The sequence below is a fragment of the Dendronephthya gigantea genome, unplaced genomic scaffold (genome assembly GCF_004324835.1).
Source record: "Dendronephthya gigantea isolate DGI-Jeju-01 unplaced genomic scaffold, DenGig_1.0 000128F, whole genome shotgun sequence".
Taxonomy (NCBI): Eukaryota; Metazoa; Cnidaria; class Anthozoa; order Malacalcyonacea; family Nephtheidae; genus Dendronephthya; species Dendronephthya gigantea.
Genome location: NW_021163138.1, coordinates 273,295 through 290,603, shown reverse-complemented (window position 1 = coordinate 290,603; position 17,309 = coordinate 273,295). Strand labels below are relative to the sequence as shown.

The 17,309-nt window shown below is 35.6% G+C and overlaps 1 protein-coding gene across 1 annotated transcript; it reads right to left on the bottom strand.

Moving 5' to 3' along the window:
* Positions 1–8,951: 8,951 nt before the first annotated feature.
* On the bottom strand, positions 8,952–11,369 carry LOC114535952. Its single transcript, XM_028557292.1, has one exon. It carries the CDS (start codon positions 11,367–11,369, stop codon positions 8,952–8,954), a length of 2,418 nt encoding a protein of 805 aa, XP_028413093.1.
* Between the last annotated feature and the right edge of the window lie 5,940 nt (positions 11,370–17,309).

The following is a 17,309-nucleotide window of genomic DNA, read 5'->3' as shown; positions in this document are numbered from 1 at the left end:
ATGGAATGGAGTTTGTCCTCTTACTGTATGTCCAAGAAATGTTGGCTGAGTTCAGAACAAATCAAGGTAGAGATCCCCATCGTCAAACAGAATCAAAAAAGGTATGCATTATAAAACCAAATAGTAGAAGATAGTTCATACCAATAACTCAGGGGGGTGGCTATTGCATCCTAGGTTTTCCGAGTAATGAGACACAAGTACCTTACCCTTAATGTCTATCAACTTAAAAATTAAGCTAATGAAAAACTCTGCCTGTGTAGAATTGTCAGGACCATACCATTTATTTTTATATTTTATAGAATCTTGTGATTGAAAGATTCTGGGTGGAAGTAAATGCAAGAGTTAATTACCCGATTAAATCAGCTTTGCCTCAAATGGAGGAAAGAAATTTAATTGACATGGAACTTGAGAATGTCAAACATTCTGTTTCATCAGTCAGTTTGAAAGTAGCTTTTGTGGGAATGGAGAAAGCAGTTCAATCATGGAATCATCACGCTATACCAGGTAATATCCTTCTCTTAATTGGCACAATTTTTTCTCATTTACTTTAATTAATGATCAATTTCAATTATTTAGTTTAATTCATATCTTCATAATGAAAACCTTAATTGCCAGTTTATTTTATGACATCATCAGAGTTTATTTGCACTAGCTTTAATTGTTAACTTTGAGAAAGCTTCTCTTCAATTTTTATTTTCTTTAATTTTCACTTTGTTTTTCTTTTTTCACTTTTTTTTCATATCTCAAACTTTTTTTACAATGTTCCCTTTATAATTTCTTATTATCACAGGAGTTCGAAGGCCAATTGATCTGAGAAACAACAACAATAGAGTGGCAAAAGTGCCGTTTAACATGACTCCAACATGCGAGGAGGCGGTTCCAAGGTATGAAAATGATGGTGGAAGGATAACACATTTTCTTGCATTTGGCCAAGATCCATTAGTCACAAATCCACATTTACAAAATGAAAGAGAGGAACAATTTAATCATATTAACTGGGGTAACACTAGTTAACCATGATAATACACATTTTTTGCAATGCTATCATGATGCACTTGAACATAACTCAACCAGTGGGGTAGCCAGCATTGATAATTGGGGGGGCCCATATTCATATATTCATGATGACAGACTGTAGTATCACGAATATATGAATATGGGCCCCCCCAATTATCGTTCTGGCTATGCCACTGAACTCAACAATTAATGTCTAGATGATATCAATCAATAATCTCAAACCGAAAGCGTTTAACAGTCTTGTGTCTATTGCTATTGCTGTATATACTGTATGATATTCAATGCAACTTTTTGATAAAATCATCAAAACTATTAAAAGAAATTGTGGCAGTGTTGAAGCCATCCTCTCTGCACTTTGGGCATGTTGTTTTTCCAGTGTCTGTCCATGTCTTTACACATTCAAAACAACCAATGACTGACTCACAACAACTGGAAACTATAATAGGTGATGTTGATGTATCTTTACAAATTATGCACTGGAAACAATCTGTTATTTCTTTCAAAAATGAATTTTGCAGTGCTTTCTCAACAAATGCTTTATTGCTCACATGACTTTTCAAAGCTTTTTCAAAATTTTCTTGCAATGTTTGCATTGCTTTTGGTAGTACTTTATTGACAGCATCCATCACAGCAGGTTTTATGTTGCTTTTCATATTCTTACTAGTCTCACCTAGCAAAGGTTATCAAAACCATACTTTTTGTTATGAATATACATCTATTATTATACATCGAATAACATTGCATGTTATCAGGTTGATGCAATATTACCTGATTTCTCACCAAAAGTAATTGTTTCAGGGTCATCTGAATCATAAAGATCATCATCTACACATATAATACCACGCTCATTCTTTACTGTTTGTGGTACAGCAAATGTTTTTCTTGAATTTGCCTTCCAAAATGCCAATCCTGCCATGACATCATCAAAGACAAATAATACTTAGTTCAACTTAAAAATGCTTAAATCATGCGAATTAAAAGTGTATTTTCGTTGAAATTTTGCGAAACAGAGACGGTTGTCTGAGAATGAATTATGTATGTTGCTAACAAACCTTTGTGACCTGGTTTGTTGAATATATGGGAAGTGAGAAATGACATTGCATCACTATCTTCATTGGGTAAACAATTAGAAGACACAAGAATTAGTGTGTTGTTCTAAACTCTTCCCTGCATTGGGTAGTTTTGTACGGGACAGTCGCTGTAACATCATTTATGGTAACATAGGTCTGCCTTGTTTGATTTGTCACTTTATTCCCATTCTTCTTAGCCAGTGTAACTTTCAGACAGTAGCTGTAACTCTTTTTTTTTGGAAGGCACAACAGATCTACGGAAGGAAATTGAAGAAAAAGGCCGCTTGACTTCCCAGGTTGAAAAACATGTATCAAATTCTCTACGCGTAGCTGCGAGAAAATAAAATTGAACAGCTGCTGCGAGTGGATCCATTAAAGTGAGACGCGCGACTTATATTTCCGATAAAAGCTGCAAGCGAGGCTTTGAAAAAGTTAGGAAAGACTCAAATATTTTTGTTCACACTTTAAACTTTTACTTTACACTTCAATATGCCACTGACACTGCATACTGCTAAAACATTACATTGACTTCGACTAGTCTAATCCGCTACCTTATACTTTAACACGATTAGCCGCCCAAGGCTAATATTCGAAATGGATGATGATTGTGAATAAAACATGAATTAACTGAGGAGTCCTCTCTGTCCTAACGTAAATTGAACTTTTTTTTTTACTTACCTGAACATAGGAGAATATCCACTGAAATTAGAACTTCAATCAAATGAGCTTGAAGGAGACTGCAGCGAGTGCAATCCTCCAAATGAAGTTGACGCACTAGCTCTTCCTTTTCGACTTTTTACAAAGGATTCCTTTCGAAAATCATTTAAGTCAAACCGACCTTCCTTGTTTGGCCACTCTGTGTTGCCCGAAAATTTGTCAACAATGTGTATTCCTGTTAGTTCCAACTGCAAAGTACAACATAACCATTCAGTTTGTGAACTTCGAAAATTTTGGACTAAAAATCACAAACGAAAACAGGTCATTTATCCAATCCACTTATCCCAAACATACAGGCTAACCTTTCTATGTTAACTTGACTCTTTTTTAATTTTCGATCTTTTCTTTCATCGCCTTCACCGAAGGAAAAATTAAAGTTTTCATCTTCCATATCTCGCATCGTGTTGATATCCAGTATGTCGTACCAACAGAAAATGCACGAAAATAACAAAAAGGCGCGAAAAATCCAGGGGGGGTGTTGGCATGAGAAAACTTCTAATTAGCCATTTGATGGAAATTGAAATTCAGTTTGAAAATCCGTTTTCCCATGTTTAGAAAATAGTTTGAAAGTAACGAAGGAAAATCTTTATTTGGTTCCATTTTTCAGACGAAGAAAACGGAATTCAATTCTATTTCCGTTTTTTTCAAACATCAAAAAGAAAAAACGAAATTTTATGATCGCAATTCGATTTTTGTTTCAGTGAAAAACGAATGGCCCTTAGATACACGCATTACTAATTGCAATAATAATGTCAGCAATTTAACTGCAAATTTGCAAACATTTTCCTAAAACTGTTTTTAAAAATTACACCAAATAAAATGGGAAAATAATAACAGATCCAGTGAAAATCATTGGGAAACGTTTATAAAAACAAGGGTTGCTCTTTAAGATTAAAAAGTGAAAAAGAAATTATTTATACTCTATATAAAGCTTTGAAATGTTTTAAACAGATACGAATCTAAAGTACAGTTGTTTATAAGATCTGTGTTTTCTGTATGAAGAAGGATGCATTTTATTTTATTAATGAGCTTGATAGATCGTTTTCTAAAGACATAATTGGCTATGAAAGGCTATCAAAATTAAACCTTTTACAGCTATGGCATATATATTCAGGGCCATTATGAATGGTGAGGATTTGTGTTGGGGGGTGCTTCACCCTAGTCGGCAAATCACTCTGATATTGTTAGGCAAGTCACACAAAATCGGCATTCAGGAAATTGTTAAAGTGTCAAAGAAACTTAGCCGTATGTAGGCATTAAGACAATAACTTTAGTTTTGCGATATTTTGAAATATTGTTTGTACAAATTGTTGTCTAATATTATGCCCCAAACCATATTAGTTTGATTAAATAACTCAGTGTGTCAGCAGAGTCGTAATTTAGAATTCGAGTCGGGAGGCTAAAATGTGAAACCCATGTTTTTAAATTGTCATTTGAAGTGGCAAAACTCAATAATTGCGGGCAAAAGGAATATTGTGATAAGTTGCAAGATCCTCATGTTTTTAAAATTTAATTTAGAATGTAATGAATAATATAGAATAAAGGTAGAAAGCATACATCAAATACAAATAATTTATACTGTAAGCCGTATATTGAAGCCGATTAGCCAAATATCACAATCACCTGCTAATCATAGTACAACATGTTTATATTGAGTTTTAACTCCCGACTCGAGTTACTGACTTATTTTTTTTAGTTCTATTTGTTTAACCTTAGTGTGGACATATAGCTTTTTATAGATTTTATAGTTTAATATTTTTAAAAGCAGAATGCCCCTGCACCACAGTTCAACTTCAACATTGAGAATGAAAAAACTTGTTTATTGCAACTCATGGTAACTAACTAGGTAAAAATTTAGTATCTGGTTCTGGATTAAAATGTTTATGTTAAAATGTTTCATGGGAATAGCAAAGTTTATACTTAAATTAACTTGCTTTGTAGCTCCTGTTGAATGCTAGGAATAAGGAGTTGATACAATCCACCCAGAGATATACAATCGGAATCAAGAGCCAAGGTCGTCAATCCCAAAAAATTCTCTTTGAGAAATCCATGGGTGTCTGCCAATATAAACAATGAAGATACCATCTCAGCAGTTGCTGATACTACTTCGAAAAAAAGCGATTTGTGCTGTATTTCTGATCTTGGAGATTACCACTACCTTTACTATAATTTGGGATTCACCTTCCTTTACCACAACTATCAACTCCCTGTTATTCCTTTTAGTTTTCCAGATTCTATTTCACCTTCCTGAAACTACAGATTCTGCTACATCTCCTAATGATTCTTTAAATTATGGCAATGCAAATGCACAATCCGAAATCAACCAGAAATCAGATTGGAATAACTGGATCGAATCTGTTGCAACCTTGGCTTTCATTGCCAAGTGAGTGTCAAACTCTAGTAAATGATGCTAAAAAGTCAGATATTCCTAATATAGAACAATTGATTGAAGAGGCTAACAACACCACCAAAATGTTACAAGAAAACTGTGGAAGATTTCTTGACAAATCCGAACCTGTACTCCAGGATATCCTGCAAACAAAGCCCAAAGTTAACAATTCTAACCCAGCTCAAATTTCTGTGCAGCATGATCCAGCTCTACATAGTGTGGTCCATAACGAAAATCAACCAGGGTACCTGGTGGAACTTGGTCCTTTTAGCCAAGATTTTCATGTTTTCCAACCAACCCAGATATAAACACTGAAAAAACAGAATTTTTTATTGCGATGGTATGATGAGTACCCACATTTAGAATACTGTCAAGATAAAGATGCTGTTTTCTTTTTCGTATGCTCATTATTTGATAGCACACCTTCAAAGGAGAAATCAGACCCCAGCTAGAAAGTACAGGTGTTAGGAAATGGCACAATATGAAAAGTGCAAAACCAAGCCAGGAAAACTTGCCCAGCACTTCTCTTTTTCCAAAGTCCTAAAGCATCTCTTGCTGCATACTGTCACTTTCTGCAGAGGACCATATTGATATCCAACTTGATAAACTTAACATCCGACTTATATACCATGCCAAGCACATCCCTGCAACACCATGATAGAGCATAGTTGTAACGCAGGCGTCGTTGTTCGGGAAATGTTTGAGATACTACAGGCACTTTATGTGTTTTTTACACCCAGCACAAAGCAATTCCAACTGCTAAAAGACGAAATTGAGAACTGCCTCATGCTCAGAAACCTTTCCAAGACACACTGAAGTGCAAGAGCGGAAAGTATCCAAGCTGTCTGTACATTATTTGAAGTGATTATCAATGTCTTACTTGGGATTGCCAACAAAGCAGACAGAAAAACCAAAATGCAAGCATTTGGTTTAAGAAAAAATATGCTTTCACTTGACTTCGTTATTGCACTAATGTTTATGAAGAACATTGCATATAAAACACAAGTCTTGTGGTGCAGCTACAATCAGTTGAACTTAATATTTTGGATGCAACTGGCCTTGTTGAAGGAACCTTAAAATAATACAGAAGTTTTAACAAAATAATGGATGATCAAATTGAAGCATTTGTAATCTTCCCTAAAAAGCTGGGAATTGACACGGAAGCAGATTTCAACCAACGCCATCACACTAAGAAAACACCCAGACATGTGGACGAGCATGTCGGAACAACCACTGTGTTTTACTTAGAGCCTAATACAGAAAACAATTAGAGGTCGACAATAGTTAGTTGTACAATGATGGGAATAGTATTCAAAGAATATTTGAGGTTCTATACTTAAAGAGTAAAATGCATCTCCAAAACAAAATTTGTCCAAAAGGAACAAAACTTGTTCTATTTTTTCTTTGTCACAATCAGATAAACTGCCAAAACCCTTGCTACCATCCTTTGAATTGTTTGTATTGTTATTGATATAAAGACTTTGTTGTTCGTATTATTATCGACATAAACATTCCAGTCTGTTCTTCCATAATTGAATTGAAGAATTCAATACCAAATGACATCATAAACCACAGTGCAATTTTAGCTCATGACATGAAAGTATTGAGTGTCCTTGATTTTTTAGCAACACTGCCTAGATCCTTTACTAGATTACCAGATAATCAAGAAGCTTCTTGTTCACATTGTAAAGATTTCTGATCTCTTTATCTTTCTCATTTAGTGCATTCAACATTTCAGAATACAATTCTCTTCTTTGAGATTCTTGCAGCTTTCTTTCCATTTCTCTAGTTCATTAGACATCCTATAATTTTCAGTTCCCAAATCCTTGACAGAAATCATTATTCTTTGAAAATATGGTATCGTCTTGAAATGGAATCTAATTCCTTTCTTATCAGGGCCATTATCATATGTGCTTTTAAAGTAACACATTTTTTAGAACCTAATGGAGTTAAACCATCATGAGCATTCTGATGCCTACACCTAACATCATCAGTCAGCCTAGAAAGTACTTCCTTCACAGAGGCACAAGAATCACTATCAGCACCACTCCTAGTCAAAGATTAAACCTTGGCTTTGAGCAAAAATGTATCCATTATTTGCTGTGGTAGACATTGTGTCCCATTATTAAACAAATTCATGAGCACATGATTGTGTGATTCAAAGGTGATTGCAGAATTAGCCCACAGTGGACTGCAGTCCTTGACACAATGTGCCAGGTGAGTCAAACAGTGAACAGTATATTTGCAATTTGACAGGCCATGCAACTCCTCCATTTCAATTACACACTTTGTTAGGCAAACCTCAGAAAGATCAATTTCACTACTAGAGATTGAGTCACCTAAGAGTGTATAAATTCCATAAACAAAGAGAAAGAAGTGCTGTAGTAAGTCTTTCCCCATGGTGCTTTGTATCTACCCATAGACCCATCTATGCTTCATGACCCCTTCACAAACAGAATGCATGTAATCTGTAACTGTGCCTTTGACAGGATCAAAAGAAGGTAATAAATCCGGTACGGTTAGGTTTGTGTGTCCCATCTGGGGCTGACAGCAATACATAAAACTTGAAATGCGCTTTAGTGAAGTAATTTATTTTTAAATCGATTTTGTTTTTCAAATATACTATCAAAAACCTACCTAACGGTAAGGTTTATTCCGGCTCAAAACATGCTATAAAATATAAAGTAGCATACCACATTTTAAATAAGAGTGCCTTCGGTCATTACTATATCTATGATGTGTACTGAATAGTTTTTCTACATTTTATTGGCTTCACGTTTTTCTTTTCTAGTTATCGATTTGTATTTGTCTCTAATTTGTTGTTTTGTGAATTCTTTTGCAGAAGGACACAATTTCTCAGTTCTTCACTGCAATAAGTTCTTGTTCGCATCTTGAGCAATTGTTTTGATTAATTAATTAATCACGAACCTAACTTTTTTTGACGTCAACATATGCATGGATATATTATCACTTCATATCATTAAACATAATATGAAAGTGCTACTATAATACATTATCTTGAACTAAAACAATCTGTATTTTTTGTCTCTAAAATGTCTCTAAAAAGGGGGATTTTACTTGTGGGGATATCAAAATATTGAACTGGGGGAAGTGGGGGAAAAGAAAGAAAACAAGAGTGGGGGCTCACTTCCATGATGCCGATTAACATGATGCATGACAGAATGCTCACTAACTTGCAGATTTTAGAGTAGTACCACTTGCACTTTTCTGTTTAAATCATTTGCGAACAATTAGAAATCGTTCAATTATTACTCCCCCTCTGCATTCCTGCAAGTTTAAATTAAAAGATATGAAACTGACCAGTAGAAGGTAAAAATGTAACACTTTATTTGTTATTTAAAGTTTTCCATTATTTTTATTATAATCATAATAATATCAGACCTTTGGTATTAGAAAAGCCGGCACAAAGGCTGTCAAACTGTCTACCTTTTTTATGTTATATTGTTTCCATCGTATTAGGCTGGTTTTCGTTTAGGTTTTTTAAATGTGAAACTCAGGGGCGTGCTGGGTCTTCAAGAAGAACAACGAATGAGTAACACTTTAGGGGCCCAAGGGCGCGATCCTGCGAAACAAAAACAAACTAGACAAACTGTCTCCACTTTATTATACTGTATGATGATGTGTTCTATTGGGCACTTGACGTGCATTATTTGATAAATTAAGCAAATTATGATGTATTGTTACTTTGTTAAATGAAATTGATGAAAATCAACCATTATATTATAATCAAGCAAGTACTAGGGAAACAAAAGTCGCTTCATCTCATTACTGTCGGCATATTCTTTAATGATATCTTCCTTGTTCAACTTCCACATTAGTTCATACTCTGTTGCTAGTTGAATCCTCTGGTTCAAATTTTCATGTGTTAATCTGCTTGCCAGTCTGCTCTTTATTATCTTCATTTTACTGAATACCCTTTCACATTCGGAAGAACTGCTTGGGATAGTGCTCAGAATATGATATACTGTTGTTAATTCGGGAAAAACAGAATCCAAGTTCTTGGACTTCAGGAATTTGTATGTATTAATGAAACTTGCTTGTATTGGGTCCAAAATATCAGCTTCATAACTAAGGCAAATGCTTGAAAAATGAAGCAGCTCTTTCAATATAATCTCGGAGTCCATTTGATATTTTTTCATTAATGGCTCTATATTCTGCTTCAAAAGCTGCTTATCAGTAGCTACCATTTCCTTGAATCTTTGAGGCTGAAACAATGACATTGATGCCAGCACACTGCGTTGACTTTGGAATTTCTCCTGTAGGACATTGATGGCTGAGTCTATAGCTGTGTAAAATACTTCTACTTTCCAGTTATCTTTTGCTGAGGTAGATCTTTCATCTACGCCCTCATCCAGTGTCTGCCTTTTCTTCCTACGTACTCGTTGGACTTCAAATTCCATTGATGAAAGTTTCAACTCTCTTGCCAACTTCTCTGCTTTGGCTATCATATCTTGTGCGGCTGAATCTCTCAATAGCTGCAGTTTTTTACTTGCATTGTCCACAATAGATATTGCAACTAGCAAGTCAATACTTCTAGTCTGAAGAGATAAGTTGAGTGGTGCCAGAATTTCAAACAGGTCGTCAAAAAGTAGCAGCGTTGCAAGTGTATCAAATGAGTCAAATTTGTTGAGGAGGCCTTCAGCTTCAGATCGCACTGTTGCATCAAATTCATCAGTGTTCTCATAAATTTGTAGCAGTGTATCCAAAACAACTCTGTAGAGTTTCAGAACTCTATCTGTAGCATCATGAAGTGATAGAAATCTGATTGTATGTGTGCCTGCCAGCTCAAGGGAGCGAAGTTTGCTATTTGTGCACTTCTTTTTGTTTTCTTGAAATATTTGGTTACGTTTTCGAGCATTGCCATACAGAAATGAACGAAGTTTCTGCAGTTCACCTGGTTTTGCATCTGTCCCATATATATTCACAGCAGCAACAGAAGAGTGACAGCAAGCTTTCATTACTAAATTTGATCCATGTGCACCACAATACACATTAATTGACATTGGTGCAAGTTCTTGAATACGAGTGGCAACTCCTTTATGCTTTCCCTGCATATTTGATGCTCCATCAAAAGAACTCCCAACGCATTGTCCCAATGGAATATTGTTTCGTTCTAGAGAACATTTAATTTCCTCAGTGATTGCTTCTCCCGTGGTTACTTCACATTGAACCAGATCAATAAGATGTTCTTTTACCTCCATTCCTTGAGCAAAACGCAGAGTTATGGCCATTTGTTCACATAATGAAATATCAGTGGTTCCATCAGCAGATATACTATAGAATACTGCATCATTTACACATTCAACAATTTTTTTCTTTACCAGATTACCCATTGTTTTGACAAGCTTGTCTTGTGTATTATTTGACAGAAGTGATATTTTACTTCCTCTCCCTTTTGGACCTTCTCCAGGTCTGTGTTGATAATGCTCTCTAACTTGATGCAATTTTGTGGACACAGTTTTATCATATATTCCTAACAAATTCACCAAATTTAGGAATTTCCCAGCACCAGGTTGAAAAGCTTCATTTTTATCAGCTAATAGATAGAAATTGTTCTCATCACTTCCTCGATGAGGTATTGACTCTGAACACATATATCGCAAACAGTCAATGATTCTGTGCAAATACTCATGTAGAACTTCAGCTTCTCTTTTGAACTGCTGTACTTGTTCTGCACATTGCTTAGAAATTTGTGAATATATTGTTTTATCACACATCACAGCTAATAATGTCTCACAAGCAGCAATATGGTTCTTTTGCATTGGATGTTCTTTTATTCGGTTGCTAACATTAACCCACTTATTGTAACCATCACGGAGTACATTACTATCATCCTTTTTAGCAAAGACTAGACAAGTTGTACAAAATATTTTATCAAGTTCTTTAGAATAGCTCAACCATGATCGTTTTTGTTCTATTGTCACTCCACCCACAACCTTCATTTCAAAATAATATTTCTCCACAATATGTGGTGTAGGAAACTTTGGCTGAGCTAGCCCAAGCTGAATAAATGACTTTTTTTGTTGAATGGTCGGATGTGACAGTTGAGTGAATTTCAGAGGGTCATTTTCATTGACTATATTTTCTACAATTGATTCTGTCAAACTTCCAAGTCTATTATCAAAATATTTACTAGATGAGGAAGGTAAACTCATGTACTACTAGTACTACTATTCATACTGGCACTTCTTGAAGTTTAAGGCAGAAGTCTGTGTCTGTTGTGCAGTACTAGAAGAGACAGTGACAATGACAACTGTTCCTGAATTTGTCATAGTTGGTATTGCTGAAGTTGTAGAAGGTTGGACATCAGTAGACATGGCCACTGGCACTGCCACAGTTTTATCTGTGGGAAAATGTGGATATAAGAAGAATATTTCAGAAAAAATCTTAATTATTATGTTTATTACTCTATTATAAGAAGATTTAACTATTTAAGGCATTACAAGAAAATTTTCAACATGAATATTCAAACAAAAATATTACATCTCAATATCACATCAATTCTAATTCTTCTTATATAAAGCTATAGAAATATAAAATGATTTAAGAAGATATAAGAAGAAATTTAGTAAAAAATTAAATCTTAAAATAGTATAAGAAGATATATTAAGAAAAAAGAATATAAGTCGATTTCCAATCCTTACCTGTGGCTGTGGCTGCTTGTACTGCATATGCGGATGCCGAAGCAATCGTATTCGTGAATGAAGTTATTTTCTTTGACTTCTTTGCATCTAAAGCCAGAAGTAATTTCTCCCTTTCCTTCCTTTTTTGAGCTCCTGACTTCATATTGACATTATATCAGGAGTATTATTTTGCACAAAATATTCAGATAATTCAATAATTCATATTTGTTGTTTGGTGCGCCTATACATGTTTAGGTCAACGCAAAGGTTGCAGGAATACTAGTACTTCAAGTAACCTTACACGGTGACGCGATTCTGTAACGAGACGCAAACTTTGGCCACGTACTTGATATGCAAATAAAATAGCTCTTAATAATACAGGCCTAGGACATCATGATTTAGCTAATATACAACTCTTCTATAAAGGTTGCTTTTACAAATTGTTGTGTATTTAACACTTTTTCAAATTTCAATTTATAGTCTAAAGGGCCCATTATGCCAGGGGCCCACAACGAGTTCCCATTGTCTCTACCCTGGCCAGCACGCCCCTGGTGAAACTTAATTCTCCCATTATGCAATACAGATCATCACAGAACCCCTAGGGGAAATTTTTTTCATTCAATTCTCACATTCTTCGCCTATTTTTCTTTGAAAAAATATCCAGGAACAATATTCCTTCCCTGAATTAACAAAACAAGATAAATCGGGTTTTTTGTATTTTGTATTGGACCACCTTAAAAATAAAATGAGTACAAAGGCCGATCTATTTCCAGCAGCCAGTCAGGCAACAAGTTACTCAGTGATGCTTCTGACGACATGCTGTGACGACATATGTGACGTTGCTACTCTGAGTCACCAATCGGGCAAGCTGAAAAATTAGCTTGACCACGGTGGAAATTGAACCTGCGACCTTTGGTTTGCTAGTCCAATGCTCTTCCAACTGAGCTACAAGGTCAAGACAATTCGAGTGGTTGATATTTTGGAACTGAGTCTAGTCCCTTCCATATCTGTATGTCTTAAATTGATTGTGATAATGCGAGTACTCAGGTGTGTATATTAAATGTATATGTGATGTTGCTACTCTGAGACATACAGATATGGAAGGGACTAGACTCAGTTCCGAAATATCAACCGATTAAACCGTCTTGACCTTGTAGCTCAGTTGGAAGAGCATTGGACTAGCAAACCAAAGCTCGCAGGTTTAATCCCCACCGTGGTCAAGCTCATTTCTCAGCTTGCCCAGTTGGTGACTCAGAGTAGCAGCATCACATATACATTTAATATACACACCTGAGTCCTCGCATTATCACCATCAATTTAAGACATACAGATATGGAAGAGACTAGACTCAGTTCCGAAATATCAACCACTCGAACTGTCTTGACCTTGTAGCTCAGTTGGAAGAGCATTGGACTAGCAAACCAAAGGTTGCAGATTCTATTCCAACCATGGTCAAGCTAATGTTTCAGCTTGCCGGGTTGGTGACTCAGAGTAGCAACATCACATTTACATTTGTTATAATATGTTTTAATAATTCAATGCTTACTTGCATAATTACGTTATAATACGTTATAATCTGTAGAGTGTTCCTGAAGAGTGTCACTATTTAAAATATGTACATGTAAATTAATTTGAAGATGATTACTAATTACTAAGTGAAGTCCAGCAAATGGCTTTCAAACAACAAAATGAAAAATTCCAACTTATTTGAAATTAAACTAAGTTACAATGATGGGTTCTATATAAATGCACAAATATTTTAGGAAATGGTTGCAATTTGTTCAAAATACATTAGACTGTACATACCATGTAAATACATTAGTTGTACATACTATGTACAATGTGCATATCATTAAAGCTCCTCTTGATCTGTTGTGTATAACCAACTATATATGATCTCAGTAGTTTTCTTGTGTTTTTTGATTTGAAGTTTTGAATGAAACATGGCTCAATTTACGACTCATTTCAAACAAAATGGCAAACGCATAACAATTTATGTTTCAAGGGAACCCAATTGCAAACGTCAATAAATTCTCAACAGAACAAAATGTGCAACTTTAGCGACTCAGCTCAAGCATGCATATGTTTTCTCTAATCAGTCAAGTGCTCCACTCCTGTTAAGAAGTTAACAAAATTGGACTTATGATGTTCCACTGACCAGTTACATTCTTCACTGTGCACCAGCCATTTAGCGATCCCTACCATCTCCGCTGGAAGTTTCTTATTGTGTTCGTTGTCCAAGAGCAAGGGAAGCCAGTATTGTCGCAACCTGCCATAATTTACGAACACCTCAGATGTGTTGTACGACGCTGGCAATGGATGTTTCTGATCACCTTGGATGAAAAATACCGTGTTGCACTGTGCATCCAGTTGTCGGCTGTCATTTCGGACAGGTCTTTTGCAGACATCGCCTTTATCTGGGAGAACGCTTGCAACATGCTCGGCTCGTTTGCAAAATCTGCAAATATATATATATATAGTTCAGAACTGTGCGAAGCATGCGAAACAATTGCGCATGCGCTTGGTCTAATCTATAGTCATCTTTGAAATATATTCATTTCATGTTTCAGTTCAGTTGTATCAGAATTATCAGAACAAAATAAATCCCAATTATCCTGCATCGAGTGCACAGCTGATACATATTGAATTGTGAAGGAATTGGCAGAGACAGGTATATATAAAATATATCATTTCTCATGTTTTCAACTGGTGTATAAAACGTGCCCACTCCCATAGTTTGAGGTGCTGTTAATGAAGGAGACCATTTAACTACTCGGCACAAATTCAAGCTTCTTTTCATTAATAAAATTTGGTATGTTGCGTTTTAAAAAGATTGTCTACAGGCCCAGGGGTGGATCGTTTTCGTACTTTAGTCAAAAAGTTTCAGTCAAGAAATTCGGGGGGGGCAGACATCACATTAGTCAGGGGCGGTGCAGATGCAATGTGAAAGTGACTGTTTCGCCCAATATCAGGGCTGATCAACATGCCTAGGAAATGCATGATACTACAAATATATCTTGTGAAAATATGTTGGAAAACATGGAAAGGCATTTTCACATAAGACCACATGCAGATTGTTTTTAGGTGCCATCAGTGGCCCAGTACCCCACCTTCAAACCTTTGCACTGGTGTAGAAATTGGTGAATTTAGTAGCAATACTTTACATATTGCAAGTAACCATACTTGATTAAATTTACATGGGTGCCCCAAATACACTAGTTCGATTGAATATTTTGGCGTTTCTTACATCTTCTATAACAAAACAAAATATGAAGATCATCCAAACCTTCCTTTGGAGTTAAGTGTGGTTGAATCATGCAATTAAATAGCAATTTACTTCTTTGTTCCCCACAATCAGGATAATAGGTGAAAGCATTCTTATTTAAAACTGAAGCAATTAAGACCCATTATACAGAAAAAGGGTGACCATTTCTTCTCACTGCAATTAAGTATGCCTTCCTGTCTAACCAAATCAGCTTTCATACAACCAGTATCTAAACATTCCTTAGAAACAGACAATGACACTTTGGCTGAAGTATTGAGCATGCTCTTCCACAACAGAAGAAAAACAAGGGTGCTGAGAACAAAAATCAGCATTAAGGAAGAGCTCTATGGAGGTCAAAATTCTCAATAGCTCCATTAGGCTATTGTTACCCATTTTTACCAAGGACACAGAGCTATACAAGCAGTTTCCAGTAGTATCAGATCTAAAACATGAATGAAACTTAGTTTTATTACATCTTACTCAGTCACTTAGGTAAATATGAATAAATATTAATCTGGCAATTGATAGACTCGAAAGCAAAAACATCATGTTCCACTTTCATTAACCATTAAGTGTGAATAATTGGCAATATAATTATAGAAATATTATATAATAAACTAGTGTTTATTGTTTAAATGTAATCAGGAAACGTGGCCACTTGTATGCTTTACTGGTATGTGTTTTGAATAATTATTTGTGAAATTATAGCACAGTTCAGTGCTCTAAGCTTTGCCTTAATACATTGGGTTGTACATTTCACAGAAGGTATTGGTATACACAAAGTTCACAGAATTTATTATTACACTCCACGATTCCTCAATGCGTCTGCATACGCCAGAGTTATATGCAAATGAAAGCAAAATCCTATGTAAATTTCAATGTGCAATGTGTAAATTTCAACTTTATAGCTTGTGCAGCTTGACAGTTATAACACAAAATACACAATCAACAATAAACAAATGCACGAAATCTTTGTAAAATATTGTTATGTTTACCTTAAGGCCGTACAAAACCTCTTTGTTGTCTTCCGAACAGATATCGGGATGTATGATTCTGCAGCAAAATTTTTTGCAAGGCTGAAGCTGGTGTTGTTCAGTCCGTTTAATAATTGGTCAGTTAAAGGCTTTGCTGTTGCATCCATTTGCTTCTTGAGATTGCCCTCAATAGTTTTAAGATCTTTTTTCTCCAAAGCACATCTCACAGGGTTGTAAAAATCTGGCATGATTAATAAATAGTTTTGTTAATAAAATTTTTCTTTGAAGTTTAATAATCATTCGAGTTTTCATTGCTGTCAAAGCTATGATGACGTCGATAGCCCAATTTTGAGCCCCTGATCGCTTCACTGATCAGAACCCCCATAGATCACGCAAAAAGAGGGAAAGCCAATGACTGGGATTTGATGACAAAGCAAGCCAAATTCATGCATAAGACCGCTTTTCTGAGCACTCTTGCTTGAAGGCCTGGTCACTGAACTCTTCACAATTGGACTGCTAAACATCACCTATTGACATCACCCCAAATACACTGCAAGTGTTTAGCAACTGGACTGCCATTTAATTCCAGCACTTTTCGTGGCAATTTTTAGCTGAGTTGCATGATCGGTGTGATTACTCCTAGATCTGCCCCTGTCTGCACAGATTTTCAAAATATCTCATGCGCATGTGAGAAGAAAGACTCTGATTGGTCTTTCTAGCACGTCGCTCGGTATGCCTTAAAAAGACCAATCAAAAGCCAGCTGATATCATAGGTCGTAATGGTTGCCTTATTTTCAAAACTAGTCTATATGTTGCATTTTTCTAGTTTACATGCACTAATTTAAGTACAAATTACGGCACCACCATTTAATAATGCCGTTGTTCACTCCCTGATGTGGACCATCACTGACTTTATATAAGTGGGGGTCATGGAATGGAGAAAAATGGGTTTACCCATCTGTGTTGTGTATGATTAAATTATCATTATATGTGTGAACAACCACAAATGTCATATTGCTTGTGAAAAATTAATTATTAATCCTAGATGCACCATTACAATCTTCTAGGAACCAACCCCTGGTTTCATAAGAGTCAGGTATGTATGAATGAATTTCAGTTCTACCAAATCACTAAGTACATCCAGGTTACCATGAGATGTGCATGCACCGCTGCGGATCAGTGCACTGTTTAACGTCATTGGATTCACAATGTTTGCGAAGACATTCGACAATT